Source organism: Haematobia irritans, chromosome 1 (genome assembly GCF_050003625.1).
Source record: "Haematobia irritans isolate KBUSLIRL chromosome 1, ASM5000362v1, whole genome shotgun sequence".
Taxonomy (NCBI): domain Eukaryota; kingdom Metazoa; phylum Arthropoda; class Insecta; order Diptera; family Muscidae; genus Haematobia; species Haematobia irritans.
The window spans coordinates 53,470,767-53,486,434 of record NC_134397.1 but is presented as its reverse complement, the minus strand read 5'-3'; the positions used below and the strand labels follow the sequence as shown (position 1 = coordinate 53,486,434).

Here is a 15,668-nt window from a genome sequence, read left to right as displayed (position 1 = left end):
CAGGCTGAATCTTATGTACCCTCCACCATGGATTGCGTAGAAACTTCTACGAATGACTGTCATCCACAATTGAATTATTTGGGTTGTGGCACATTAAAACTTCTTAACATCGTTTTCTAAATTGTGAGTTAGTCCATACGTGGTATATAGCCCTCATATAAGGGGGTCGCTTATATGGGGGCTATATACAATTATGAAGTTTATATGGACCAATTTTTGTGTGATTGGGGATCGATTTATCTGAGGGATATATATAAGTATAGACCGATATGGACCTAGTTAGGCATGGTTGTTAACGGCTATATACTAGCACAATGTACCAAATTTCAACTGACTCGGATGAAATTTGCTCCTCCAAGAGGCTCCAAAACCAAATCTCGGGATCGATTTATATGGGGGCTATATATGATTATGGACTGATATGGACCACTTTTGGCATGGCTGTTAAATATCATATACTACCACCACGTACCAAATTTCAAGCAGATCGGATGAATTTTGCTTCTCCAAAAGGCACCGGAGGTCAAATCTGGGGATCGGTTTATATGGCGGCTATATATAATTATGGACTGATATGAACCAATTACTGCACGGTTGTTGGATACCATATACTAACATCACGTACCAAATTTCAACCGAATCGGATGAATTTTGCTCTTCCAAGGCGCTCCGGAGGCGCTCTAGTTTATATGGGGATTATATATATAATTATGGACCGATTTCCACCAATTTTTGCATGGGTGTTTGAGGTCATACATTAACAAAATGTACCAAATTTCAGCCGGATCGGATGAAATTTGCTTCCCTTACAGGCTCCGCAAGCTAAATCGGGGGATCGGTTATGGGGGCTATATATAATTATGGACCGATGTGGACCAATTTTTGCATGGTTGTTAGAGATCATATGCTGACACCATGTACCAAATTTCAATCGGATCGGATGAAATTTGCTTCTCTTAGAGAATCCGCAAGCCAAATTTGGGGGTCCGTTTATATGGTGGCTATACGTAAAAGTGGACCGATATGGCCCATTTGCAATACCATTCGACCTACATCAATAACAACTACTCGCGCCAAGAAATAATAATTTTAACAAAATTTTCTATAGAAATAAAATTTTGACAAAATTTTTTTATAGAAATAAAAGTTTGACAAAAATTTTTACAGAAATAAAATTTTAACAAACTTTTCTATATGAATAAAATTTTAATAAAATGTTCTATATAAATAAAATGTTGACAACATTTTCTTATAGAAATAATATTTTGACAAAATTTTTTTATAGAAATTCAATTTTGACAAAATTTTTGTATAGAAATTCAATTTTGACAAAAATTTAATTTTGACAAAATTTTTTATAGAAATAAAATTTTGAAAAATTTTTTTTTGTAGAAATAAAATTTTGACAATTTTTTTTAAAGAAATACAATTTTGACAAAATTTTCTATAGAAATGAAATTTTGACAAAATTTTCTATAGAAATAAATTTTTTACAAAATTTTCTATAGAAATAAAATTTTAACAAAATTTTCTATAGAAATAAAATTTTGACAAAAGTTTTTATAGAAATAAAATTTTAACAAAATTTTCTATAGAAATAAAATTTTGACAAACTTTTCTATAGCAATAAAAATTTTCTATGGAAATAACATTTTCACAAAATTTTTTTATAGAAATAAAATTTTGACAAAAGTTTTTATAGAAATAAAATTTTAACAACATTTTCTATAGAAATAAAATTTTGACAAACTTTTCTATAGAAGTAAAATGTTGACAACATTTTTTTGATAGAAACACAATTTTGACAACAATTTCTACAGAAATAAAATTTTGACATAATTTTTTTAAAGAAATAAAATTTTGACAAAATTTTTTTTGTAGAAATAAAATTTTGACCAAATTTTTTTTAAAGAATTAAAATTTTGACAAAAATTTTTTTGTGGAAATAAAATTTTGACAATTTTTTTTTAAGAAATACAATTTTGACAAAATTTTCGATAGAAATGAAATTTTGACAAAATTTTCTATAGAAATAAATTTTTGACAAAATTTTCTATAGATAAAAAAATTTGACAAAAATTTTTTAGATATAAAATTTTGGCCATATTTTCTATAGAAATAAAATTTTAACAAAATTTTCTATAGAAATAAAATTTTGACAAAATTTTCTATGGTAATAAAATTTTGACAAAATTTTTTTATAGAAATAACATTTTGACAAAAGTTTTTATAGAAATAAAATTTTAACAAAATTTTCTATAGAGATAAAATTTTGACAAACTTTTCTATAGAAATAAAATGTTGACAAAATTTTCTATAGAAATAAAGTTTTAACAACGTTTTTTAATAGAAATAAAATTGACAAAATTTTCAATAAAAATTAAATTTTGACAAAATTTTCTATTGAAATAAAATGTTAACAAAATTTTCTATTGAAATAAATTTTTGGCAAAATTTTCTATGGAAATAAAATGTTGACAAAATTTTTTTTAGAAATAGAATTTTGACAAAATTTTCTATAGATATAAAATTTTGACAAAATTTTCTATGGAAATAAAATCCTAACAGAATTTTCTGCAGAAATAAAATTTCGACGGAAAAACAAAAATTTGACAACATTTTCTATAGAAATAAAATTTTGACAAAATTCAATTTCTTTGAATATTTTTATTTTAATATTACATGGTGACAATTTTTTCGTTGTATAAATATCCCTTGAATTGTTAATGAGTCGAATTTTAAACGTTTTAAAGATTTTAGCTTGCTCGGGACTACATCTATAAAAAGGGAGAAACCACAGTAGATCGTAGTAAGTTCTCCTCTTTTATAGATACTAGCTCAAATCGTTAAAATATATAAAATTTTACTCATTTACCATTCAAATGATATTTATACACCCAAACATTTATCGCTATTAGGAGGGATCATTCATTCCTTCGACGAAAAAATTTTAACAAAATTTTCTATATAAATAAATTGTTGACAAAATTTCTATAGAAATAAAATTTTGATAAAATTTTCCATAGAAATAAAAATTTGACAAAATTTTCTATAGAAATGAAATTTTGACAAAATTTATTTTATACATCCAAACAATTGTCGCTTATATGAAGATCATTCTGAGTTATTATATGGTTAGGTTAGGTCAGGTGGCAGCCCGATGTATCGGGCTCACTTAGACTATTCAGTCCATTGTGATACCACATTGGTGAGCTTCTCTCTTATCACTGAGTGCTGCCCGATTCCATGGTGAGCTCAATAACAAGGGACGTCCTTTTTATAGCCGAGTCCGAACGGCGTTCCATATTACAGTGAAACCACTTAGAGAAGCTTTGAAACCCTGAGAAATGTCACCAGCATTACTGAGGTGGGATAATCCACCGCTGAAAAACTTTTTGGTGTTCGGTCGAAGCAGGAATCGAACCCATGACCTTGTGTATGCAAGGCGGGTATGCTAACCATTGAACCACGGTGGCTTCCGTGGTTATTAGATAAATGCGTTAGAAAAATGCGTTCACTTTTTAAGTTTTTGATTACACACGGACGGGCGGACGGACGTACATACCTAGATCGACTCAGGGGCCTGCCGTGAGCGATATGGTCAAAGACACCATGTGTCTTTTTCGTCTCTTTCTGGGTGTTTAATACCAAAGTGTGGTTCAGGTTATAATTGTAGTATGGGTTTTATGGTGATGGATATTTGAGATTTGGCCCTGCCGAACTTTAGCCCCTGTACACTTGTTATTCGTTTAAACAAATCTCAGTAAAACCAAATAAAAGTTTATCATTTCAACTGATATATGACATCCAACAACTTCAGTAATCTTAAGATTTCATATAGTGAGTATAGGGAGTGAGGATTTTTTATTTAATCAAATGAATGATAATCATAAATAAATCAGTGCAGAATTCATACGCATACTCATTTTTTTCTTTCTGTGTACTCACGTAGTTCAAGGATCAAGGATGATTTTCTGTTTCTTATTATTATAAAGATTTCGATTATTATTAAAAATGGCTGAGCACTTCAAGGATTTCACAAAGTAAATAGGAAAAATATTGTCCCACATTACATCCCATCAATATATCTCCCCTCTCCCCCCATTAAGCTTTTTCACCAAAACCCCCATTGTCAAATACAAAGAAAACTTTAGCTTACCTGAAGATGGATTGTGACGTGATGACATGGACAAATTTCTTGGTAATGTCATGCAATCGCCTGTACCATTACCCGTGCTGGTCATCAACATGGTATTGCTGCGTCCATCTAGTAAAGCTTGACTAATACTGCTACTGGCTAGTGTTAGAGTACCACCACCACCACCACCCGAGCCACCACCACCACCGGGATTTCGTCCATAATTTATTGAGCTAGGATGATGCAATGTTCCAGCTTTTGGCAATGTCATCATACCACTTTGGTATGAGATATTTGTTGTGGATTGTTGGTTGGATGCTTGCGAAGAGGATGGGTTGCGACCAAAAGTTTGTGTCGACCCGGTTTGGAGGGTGAGACCAGGAGCATTTCCAGTAGTCATCATGCCTCCAGAACTAACACTAACAGGGCCAGAGTTCATATTTTTGAGTTGTAAATGGTCACGATGCCCTGCAAGTTGCTGCTGCTGCTGTTGTTGTTGCTGCTGTTGAGCTTGCATATGTTGTTGCTGCTGCTGCTGCTGCTGTTGTTGTTTGGTTGTGGCACTATAGGTAACATTATTAATAACTCCAGATCCCATTAGACCACCTGCTGTACTAATATCCATTGTTTGTTTGCCAGGGCATAAATTGGAATTGATCCCATTGCCTGGCCCCGCACCACCACCCATGAGTCCAGATGATGGTGGTGGTGGAGCTTGTCCTCCACTAGCCACTGACATTTGCTGCTGTTGTTGTTGTTGTTGGTGTTGTTGCTGCTGCTGGGACAACTGCATGGCCGCATTACTACACATATGGGGTGGTGGTGGCTTTACATCACCAGCCGTCAACAGAATCGTACCCTGATCCCCATTATTTTCCACATCGACAATAACATTTGCACTCTGCGAGTGTCCCATGTGATAGTGGGCATGCTTAATGGGATCCGGTGGATACGAGGGCACTTGTTGATGCATACTGCGTTGTTGATACTGTTTCTGTAAGGTCTTCACCTCCAGACGTGTCTTGTCGCGCTGATAATAAACTCCGGCAAAGATTAAAACATTCAAGATGAGTAGACTACATCCGATGGCTATGGTGACACTTAAAGCTGTCGAATAGGCCGCATAGCCAGCCGATTCAAAACCGGAGGCTAGAGTATCTGTCGTCGCATTGGCCATCGTTGTGGGAGCATAAACACCACCAGCGGTATAGTTGCCACCACCCACTGGTATGCATGTTGTGTACATATTTGGCTCAACGGTGGTCACTGCAAATAGAGAAGTGAGTAAAAGGTTTATTAAAGGTGATGACAAATTGTGAAAGAAAATAAAAATTAGGAAATATTTTATTATTCGGTAGTTAGCATGATTTCAACAGACAGACGGACGCACATCGCTAGATCGAGTCAGAATTTCACCACGATCCAGAATATATATTCTTTATGTGATCTGAAACCAATAATTGGATGTGTTACCAACGGAATGACAAAGTATATGGTATTGGCTATAAAAATTGGCCTTGCTTACGCTGGCATGGGGAACACAGTTTGAGAGTCACTGGGGAATTATTAATAGAGAGAGGAGAGAGCTAAAGAAATGAGGAAAACACGATTGTATTTTGTATAGGCAACATGGTTGTCACTCGTGCAAAAGATAATCTACCAAAATATGAAGATTATTATACCAAAAAATCTACCAAAAAAATCTTTTTTTTTAAGTTGTTGGTCAATTTTTTTGTAGCTACACTAAAAGAAATATTTACGTGATATTAAAGATTACGCAATCGAAATATTAAGGGCAAATTTCTTTAAAACAATGACATTTTAATTAAAATAAAGTAAAATAAAGTTTATAATCTTTGCTTCAAATTTTTATACCCTCCACCATAGTAACACATCGAAATATTGCTCTAAGACCCCATAAAGTATATATATTCTGGGTCGTGGTGAAATTCTGAGTCGATCTGAGCATGTCCGTCCGTCTGTTGAAATCACGCTAACTTCCGAACGAAACAAGCTATCGACTTGAAACTTGGCACAAGTAGTTGTTATTGATGTAGGTCGGATGGTATTGCAAATGGGCCATATCGGTCCACTTTTACGTATAGCCCCCATATAAACCGATCCCCCGATTTGGCTTGCGGAGCCTCTAAGAGAAGCAAATTTCATCCGATACGGCTGAAATTTGGTACATGGTGTTGGTATATGTTCTCTAATGACCATGCAAAAATTGGTCCACATCGACCCATAATTATAGATAGCCCCATATAAGCCGATCCCCAGATTTGACCTCCGGAGCCTCCTAGAGGAGCAAAATTCATTCGATCCGGTTGAAATTTGGTACGTGGTGTTAGTATATGGTCTTTAACAACCATGCAAGAATTGGTCCATATCGGTCCATAATTATATATAGCCCCCATATAAATTGATCCCCAGATTTGTCCTCCGGAGCCTCTTGGAGGAGCAAAATTCATCCGAACCGGTTGAAATTTGGAACATGGTGTAGAATGTGGTCTCTAACAAACACGCAAGAATTGGTCCATATCGGTCCATAATTATATATAGCCCCCATATAAACCGTTCCCCAGATTTGATCTCCGGACCCTCTTGAAGGAGCAAAATTCATCCAATCCGGTTGAAATTTGCAACGTGGTGTTAGTATAAGGCCGCTAATAACCATGCCAAAATTGGTCCATATTGGTCTATAGTTATATATAGCCGATCCTCAGTCACACAAAAATTGGTCCATATCGGTTCGTAATCATGGTTGCCACTCGAGCCAAAAATAATCTACCAAAATTTTATTTTTATAGAAAATATTGTCAAAATGTTATTTCTATAGAAAATTTTGTCAAAATTTTATTTCTATAGAAAATTTTGTCAAAATTTTATTTCTATAGAAAATTTTGTCAAAATGTAGTTTCTATAGAAAATTTTGTCAAAATTTTTATTTCTGTTGTATTAATTTGAATGTGACTGTTAATATAGATATTTCGTATATGGATATGTTGCCTAATTATTGGGGATGTATCGAAGTTGTTGAGAAATATGTTATGATAACAAAAAACAAAATCCTATATTCGATTAAGAATTTTTATAATAAATAGAAATTCACTCTTGATCTCAATTCAATTTAGAATGTAATTTGTTTTATATATTGACCAATTGCAAAATAATATTTCTAATCAAATTTCAAGCAACCACCCTAGGATGATAGTATTCAACTGTCATTTGTAAATCTCTCCTTATCTCCATCATGAATTTGTCCTTCACTTTAGTTACCATTAATTAACGTTATTTTTGGGAATTTCTCTCTCTCTCTCTCTAGCCATGACCAATGTATTTTTGTTTTTAAGTACTCCTTAGTCTGATTAAGTCAAACCTATTTGACCTGGTTTTTTTCTTGCGTTATACCGGCGCCAAATTTTACTCGAGTTGCTTTTAAGATTTGCAGAAAAAAAACCCGTACACTCAGAAGAAGGTCCTTTAGTACACCAGAAATAAAAAGGATACCAACATCAAAGCAATATCTTACACTTCCTCAAGCATCATTAAGTTTGAAGTTCTTCTTAATGTTGCTGATATGAAGGTGTCCTGGCTGAGTTGGTGCATTTAAAAATGAGTAAAGCACGGAAGGACCCTCTTATCGCCACCTTTGTTGTTGTCATTCTCTCGCTCTCTCGCTGTGGGAATTCATAGCAAATGCGGTTTAAAAGTTAAAATTTCCTTCCAAAGACTTCATGAAGGATGAATGGAATATAATAAAAAAAAAATCCAAAAAGAAATGGTTTGTATTCTTGTTGCTATTGCCATAGCATAGATACATTCTACACTTGGTGTTACTCATTTCATTGTATGTAAAAGGGATTATCTCCACCGTTTTAAGTTCGCTTTGCTTCAATCGTCACTTTGTTGACATGAGAATAAAACCAACCCGCCTGGAATCAAATCCTGGCTATACAAAAAATGAAAGACGGACGGACTATGCTACCCATTTTAAAATTTCCTTTAAGATCTAAAGCGCAATATATTCCTTGGATAGCTTTACATAGATTCTAGACTTTGCTATCTCATTTCTGTTTTTGTTGCATTCCATAAGGACCAAGTGCCTACTATACTTTTGCAAATTGTTGGACAAGTACATCGGTGGCGTCACCAACATCCGTTGGGTCTATGCGATTCACAACAAAAGGACAAAAGTTTCCTAGACTCATTTAAGTATGTTTCGACTTGAAAGTAACACTTGATGTTAAAATATTTTCGCTATATTAATGGGGGAACGGACATTGCTGCATAGTGACACACGAGTTATTGCTGCATAGTGATATGCAAATGAAAGAAATAACAGTTTGGCTGATAAGTCCCCGGTCTAACAAAGAAAAACACATTTTTTTGTCAAAATTCTTTTATTATTCAACATAGTTCCCTCCAAGATCGATGCAACGATTATAACGACCTTCAAATTTTTTGATACCATTTTGGTAGTACTCCTTCGGTTAGAGCCAGAATTGAAATATGGGGGTCGCTTATGCGGGGGCTATATACAATTATGAACTTGATATGGACCAATTTGTGTGATTGGGGATCGATTTATCTGAGGGCCATATATAACTATAGACCGATATGGACTTAGTTAGGCATGGTTGTTAACGGCCATATACTAGCACAATGTACAAAATTTCAACTGACACGGATGAAATTTGCTCCTCCAAGTGGCTCCAAAACCAAATCTCGGGATCGGTTTATATGGGGGCTATGTATGATTGTGGACTGATATGGACCACTTTTGGCATGGTTGTTAAATATCATATACTACCACCACGTACCAAATTTCAACCAGATCTGATGAATTTTGGACCGGAGGTCAAATCTGGGGATCGGTTTATAAGGGAGCTATATATACCCAGCAAAAAAATTTGGAAGTTCTTCCAAAGGCACAACTTTAAAAACACTTCCAAAAGATGCACTCCCAATAATGTTCTTTATTTTAACTACCCAGGAAGTCCTTTTAATTCAATTTTTTATATATTGTTTTTTTCATACTTTTAATGGGTAATTTTTACTTTTTTGTTTAAATTAGGTTAAAAACAGAGTAAGAATTCATAAAATGGTACAAATCATTTAAATTTTGTCGAAAGAAATGCTGAATCCAATCTGAAAAAATTGTGAATTTTTGAAAATATTTGAGGTCAAACATTTCCGACAATCGTTAGAATCCATTAAAAATTATAAAAAAAATATAAAAAATTTTTATTTGACAAAATATCACAGAATTTTTTAATTTACTTCCAAAACATTGAATTCGGATCACACCTAAAGAAGTGATACAAATTCAGTGCACCGGAAGTTAAAATGGAGGTCTTCCGTCCTATGACAAGCCCATGTTAAATTCATCGCTTCTGCGTCAATTTTGCACCACTTCTGGATCCAAAAAGAACATTTTCATTACTTTTTTGGCGACGCTTTTTTTGGTGGGTAATTATGGACTGATATGAACCAAATCCTGCATGGTTGTTGGATACAATATACTAACATCCAAATTTCAACTGAATCGGATGAATTATGCTCTTCCAAGGGGCTCCGGAGATCAAATCTGGGTATCGGTTTATGTGGGGCCTATATATAATTATGGACCGATTTCGACACATTTTTGCATGGGTGTTTGAGGGCATATATTAACACCACGTACCAAATTTGAACTGAATCAGATGACTTTTGGTCTTCCCAGAGGCTCCGGAGGACAAATCTGGTGATCGGTTTATATGGCGGCTATATATAATTATGGACCGGTGTTGACCAATTTTTGCATGGTCATTAGCTACCATATACTTACACCATGTACCAAATTTCAGCCGGATCGAATGAAATTTGCTTCACTTAGAGGCTCCGCAAGACAAATCGGGGGATCGGTTTATATGGGGGCTATATATAATTATGGACCAATGTGGACCAATTTTTGCATGGTTGTTAGAGACCATATACTAACACCTTGTACTAAATTTCAGCCGGATCGGATGAAATTTGCTTCTCTTAGAGGCTCCGCAAGCCATATCGGGGGATCGGTTTATATGGGGATTATATATTATTATGGACCGATGTGGACCAATTTTTGCATGGGTGTTAGAGACCATATATTTGCACGATGTACCAAATTTCAGCCGGATCGGATGAAATTTGCTTCTCTTAGAGGCTCCGTAAGTCAAATCTGGGGATCGGTTTATATGGCGGCTATATATAATTATGGACCGATGTGGACCAATTTTTGCATGGTTATTAAAGACCATATATTAACAGCATATACCAAATTTCAGCCGGATCGGATGAAGTTTGCTTCTCTTAGAGGCAAGGCCGTATTCAAGGGGGGGGATGAGGGGGATCAAACCCCCTCCCGAAATGAATGAATATTTTTATATAAATAAATATATATTTTTAGCTGCATAGAAAAATCTTTTCGAAGATGTTGAAGAAAAGCTGGAGGTTTTATTCTGAAAAACGCTTACCTATAAAACTTGCACAAATCAAAGAATACTAGTTGAAAAGTCCGTCAAACGACGGTCGAAAATAACAAATTGTTTTTGTTCTCGCACCACAAATTTCAACGAAACAGCCAAACACACAAATGGCGCAAAACCTGCGAAAAGAACCTGCCTAATTTAGCGATGGAAGCAATAAAGAGATATTTCCAAACGTGCATATTCTTTTAAAAATTTTGGTCACTTTGACAGTTACTCAGGGATGGAAAATACAATTTTTAGGAAAGTACGAAAAAGGTATTTTTGATCGGAAAGGTACTTTTTACTAAATTTCAACAAAAATTTCACTGGAATATTATTGTCAAGAGACTGAATTTTAAATAAAATAAAATTTTGACAAACTTTTTTATATAAATAAAATTTTGCAAAAATTTTCTAAAGAAATAAAATTTTGCAAAAAAATTCTATAGAAAAAAAATTTTGCAAAATTTTTTCTATAGAAATAAAATTTTGCAAAAATTTCCTATAGAAATAAATCTTTTACAAAATTTTAATTGAAATACAATTTTGACAAAATTTTCTATAAAAATAAAATTTTGCAAAAATTCTATATAGAAATAAAATTTTGACAACATTTTCTACCGAAATAAAAAATCGATAATATAGAATCGCATTCGTTTTTCGACTAAAAAATTATTGAAGTTCAATAAAATCCTGTTTTTGACTGTCTTTTACAAAATAGATTTTTTTCCCACATGGTCTGTTTTGCCATATTTGTAATTTCTCAAAATATTAAAATATTTTGTCAAAGCTATTGTACCATAAATCTGATATCGACTCAAAAATGTCTACACAAAAGGTACTAAATCATTCGCGGGGGTACTACGGTACTGACCGGGGTGAAAAAGTTTTGAAAAAAGTACTATAGTACTGCATTTTCCATCCCTGCAGTTACTACGTGTTCATCCGAACGTTCATTTTCAACAATGAAGAGATTAAAGACGTATCTTAGAAATTCGACTAGCGAGAGAAGACTCAAAGGATTGGCATTAATGTCGGTTCATCGCCGAATAAATGTGCCGACTGAAGAAGTCATTGATTTTTTGCTGCCCAAAAAGCCCGTCGGCTCAATTTAATATTATAAAAATATTGTATACATACCTATGCATAATTAAAATTTTCTACACATGAGATTATATGAATATCTTTTTTTTTAAGTTGAACCAACCCCCCCCCCCAGAATTAAAATCATGGCTACGGCCTTGCTTAGAGGATTCACAAGCCAAATTTGGGGGTCCGTTTATATGGGGGCTATACTAGCGAGAGAAGACTCAAAGGATTGGCATTAATGTCGGTTCATCGCCGAATAAATGTGCCGACTGAAGAAGTCATTGATTTTTTGCTGCCCAAAAAGCCCGTCGGCTCAATTTAATATTATAAAAATATTGTATACATACCTATGCATAATTAAAATTTTCTACACATGAGATTATATGAATATCTTTTTTTTTAAGTTGAACCCCTCCCCCCCCGAATTAAAATCCTGGCTACGGCCTTGCTTAGAGGATTCACAAGCCAAATTTGGGGGTCCGTTTATATGGGGGCTATACGTAATAGTGGACCGGTATGTACCAATTTTTGCATGGTTGTTAGAGACCATATACTAACACCATGTACCAAATTTCAGCCGGATCGGATGAAAATTGTTTCTCTTAGAGGCTCTGCAAGCCAAATCGGGGGATCGGTTTATATGGGGGCTATATATAACAAGACGTACAAAACAAGCTTCAAATAACTGCTTTATTCAAGTATCTACATCTGAATGTCTAAATTATTTTTTTCTTTCTTTTTGACAATAATTTCATTTGATTGATTTTTGAACTATTTAACGACTTGATAAAAATATTTATAATGTATAACAAGTAAGAAAGCACTACAATACCATATACTAACACCATGTACCAAATTTCAGCCGGATCGGATGAAATTTGCTTCTCTTAGAGGCCTCGCAAGCCAAATTTGGGGGTCCGTTTATATGGGGGCTATACGTAACAGTGGACCGATATGGCCCATTTGCAATACCAACCGACCTACATAAATAACAACTACTTGTGCCAAATTTCAAGTCGATAGCTTGTTTCGTTCGGAAGATAGCGTGATTTCAACAGACGGACGGACATGCTCAGATCGACTCAGAATTTCACCACGACCCAGAATATATACACTTTATGCGGTCTTAGAGCAATATTTCGATGTGTTACAAACGGAATGACCCATCCTATGGTGGAGGGTATAAAAAGTTGTGCAAATCGGTTTAGATTTGAATAAAATATGGGAACATAAACCTTTATATAACTCCCAACAAATTTAAAAATTTTGAGATGGTATCAAAAATGTAGATCTAGAATGGGGTGCAGGGTATACTATAGTCGGCCATGTCCGATTTTAGACTTTCTCTACTTTTTTACTAATATTGAGTTCCAACCCAGGGCATTAGCCGACTTAAGTCTATAAATTTTGTAGAAAACTAACAAATTTTGTGTGGATCCGGTCAGCTTTAAATATATGTATATGGCAACATAATTCTTTATATATACAACACAACATAGTTGAAGGATTTGAGATAGTATCGAAAATGTTGATCTATAAATTGGTGTAGGGTATATTATACTCGTAGTCGGCTTTGTCCGACTTTAGACTTTCCTTACTTGTTTATCTCTACTACAGCATACCAATCTAAGTTACTACTAGTTTCTAAAGCGACTAGTAGTAACTTAGATTGAGAGCCACCATGGTGCAATGGTTAGCATGCCCGCCTTGCATACACAAGGTCGTGGGTTCGATTCCTGCTTCGACCGAACACCAAAAAGTTTTTCAGCGGTGGATTATCCCACCTCAGTAATGCTGGTGACATTTTTGAGGGTTTCAAAGCTTCTCTAAGTGGTTTCAGTGCAATGTGGAACGCCGTTCGGACTCGGCTATAAAAGGAGGTCCCTTGTCATTGAGCTTAACATGGAATCGGGCAGCACTCAGTGATAAGAGAGAAGTTCATCAATGTGGTATCACAATGGACTAAATAGTCTAGGTGAACCTGATACAGCGGGCTGCCACCTAACCTAACCTAACCTAACCTACTAAAGCGCAAATTATTAAACTTAAATGTATTTCTTTTCTATGTATAAAAACATCTTAGTTTTAACTAAATTAAATAACTTATTTTCGGGTTTTTTTTTATCAAATTTTAGTTGAAGATAAATAAAACAATTATCTAAATCTATCTATCACCCTCAAAAAGCTTAGTGTGGAATTTATGTAAACAGACCTTATGATAATAGTTGCTTTCATAAAATGACCATCATAACATCTACCCCCCTAGCTAACCTTTCCCATAGCTATGTGGAACCTTTTATTATTATCATCAGCTACTATAACCGGAATTTCCGTTGGTATATGCAAATTTAATTTGAACATTTGCACGAATTGTAAATTTCCGCTCATGTGGAATGTCCTTAAACTGTCATAAGAGAAAAGCTGTATGACACATATTCATCGTCGTTGTCGCTCTTTTGTAAATTTGTATTTGTATTTTTGTGTTGGTATTGCTGGTGTATTTTGGTGTTTGTTCTTATTTTGTTATTCCCGTGGTCAATGTTATTGTGTCCCTTAAATTCCCTTTTGTACATGGTATTTTATGCAGCAAGGACGCATTGTTTTTCCCCAACAATTTCGTTGGCATTTTTAATTTTTAATTACAGCTAAATATAGCAGTGACATGGTCAATCAGTTATATACATACCAAACAGTTCAGATGGCATATGGTTATAAGGGAAGTTCGATTGGTTAGTGTTTGTAAATTTGTAGATAAAGATTTTCAAAAATGAAAAATTGTCACACCAAAATGTACCATTAAGCAAAATGTCGATTTTGAATTGAAAGCGAAATGTGATTTAATTCTTTTTATGCTGAAAATTCACAAACAACATGAAAGTCGCCCGATCGAAAGATGACTTTTTGCAAAATTTAAATAGTCGAAAATCGATTTTTACATATGTGGAAAAAAATCGAAAAGACGATTGTTGCAAATTTTGAAAAAGTATACTTCATAATATTTTGAAAAAATCGAAAAAGTCCACTTTTCCATTCCCATTGCTATTTGTAACCTTGACCTGACAAATAAATGTCTCAGACACATCATCGATAAAAGAAACAATGAAATTTCTAATTTTATTTTGCTTCCATGCCACCCTATTGCCTTTTAAATAGAATTAAAATGAATTTAAAATTTGGTTTGTCTGTTTCCATCAGGCATGTATTTGAATAGTCTCCTTATTATTATTGATCTTAAAAGCAAATTGAAATTAATTCACAAAAAATACATGAAAAACCTTTTAATACTGTGATTCGAATGATGGTTGAGTGATAATGTTGTCTCTCACTTTCTCCCTCTCTCTCTTTGCTGGTGCTACTGTATGTTAGCTGCAATGCTATTTGATATTGTTTGTAATGCCAATGAGCATGATTTCATTGTCATTTGGATATTTTTGTTAGCCCATCCACTCAATCGTCCAATGAATCAACCGCCCTCCACCCACTCTTCAAAGTTTTGTTGAAAATGGTAGTGGTGTATAAGGATCATTATCTGTCATCTGCTGTGCACTCGAATGGAGACACAAACAAATATATGGCAAATGCACGCACACACACTCACAACTGAAACATTTAGCATGCACATTGGCCAAAGGAAAACCACATAGTTGGGTACATTTCATGCAGCACTCACTGTGTCTACAAATTAAAAACAAAAAAAAAAAAAGGAAAACAACAACTCAAGGACAACAAACGAATTGAAAGAAAAATATAACAACAGCAACACCATAAACAAATGAACACAATTTCTCTGTATTCCATCTCAATATCTCTCTCTCTCCCTTTCTTTCTCTTTAGCTCTATCTGTGACAAAGACTATATCAACCAATGAGCTGAGTTATTCTACATAGAGATACTGAATGGAGAGAGCGGGAAATTAAATAAAAAATATAGCTCAAGTACAGGAAGAAATA

At 34.2% G+C, this 15,668-nt stretch overlaps 1 protein-coding gene across 1 annotated transcript in view; it reads right to left on the bottom strand.

Moving 5' to 3' along the window:
• The window catches only part of Nlg4 (Neuroligin 4), a 458,188-nt gene that overhangs the window by 143,008 nt on the left and 299,512 nt on the right, over positions 1–15,668 (bottom strand). Inside the window, exons 9-11 of the mRNA XM_075294829.1 lie at positions 4,817–5,404; positions 4,571–4,744; positions 4,160–4,492 (exon numbers count right to left, since the gene is read on the bottom strand). Coding sequence (XP_075150944.1) covers positions 4,160–4,492; positions 4,571–4,744; positions 4,817–5,404 — 1,095 coding nt within the window. The remainder of the gene's footprint in view (positions 1–4,159; positions 4,493–4,570; positions 4,745–4,816; positions 5,405–15,668) is intronic.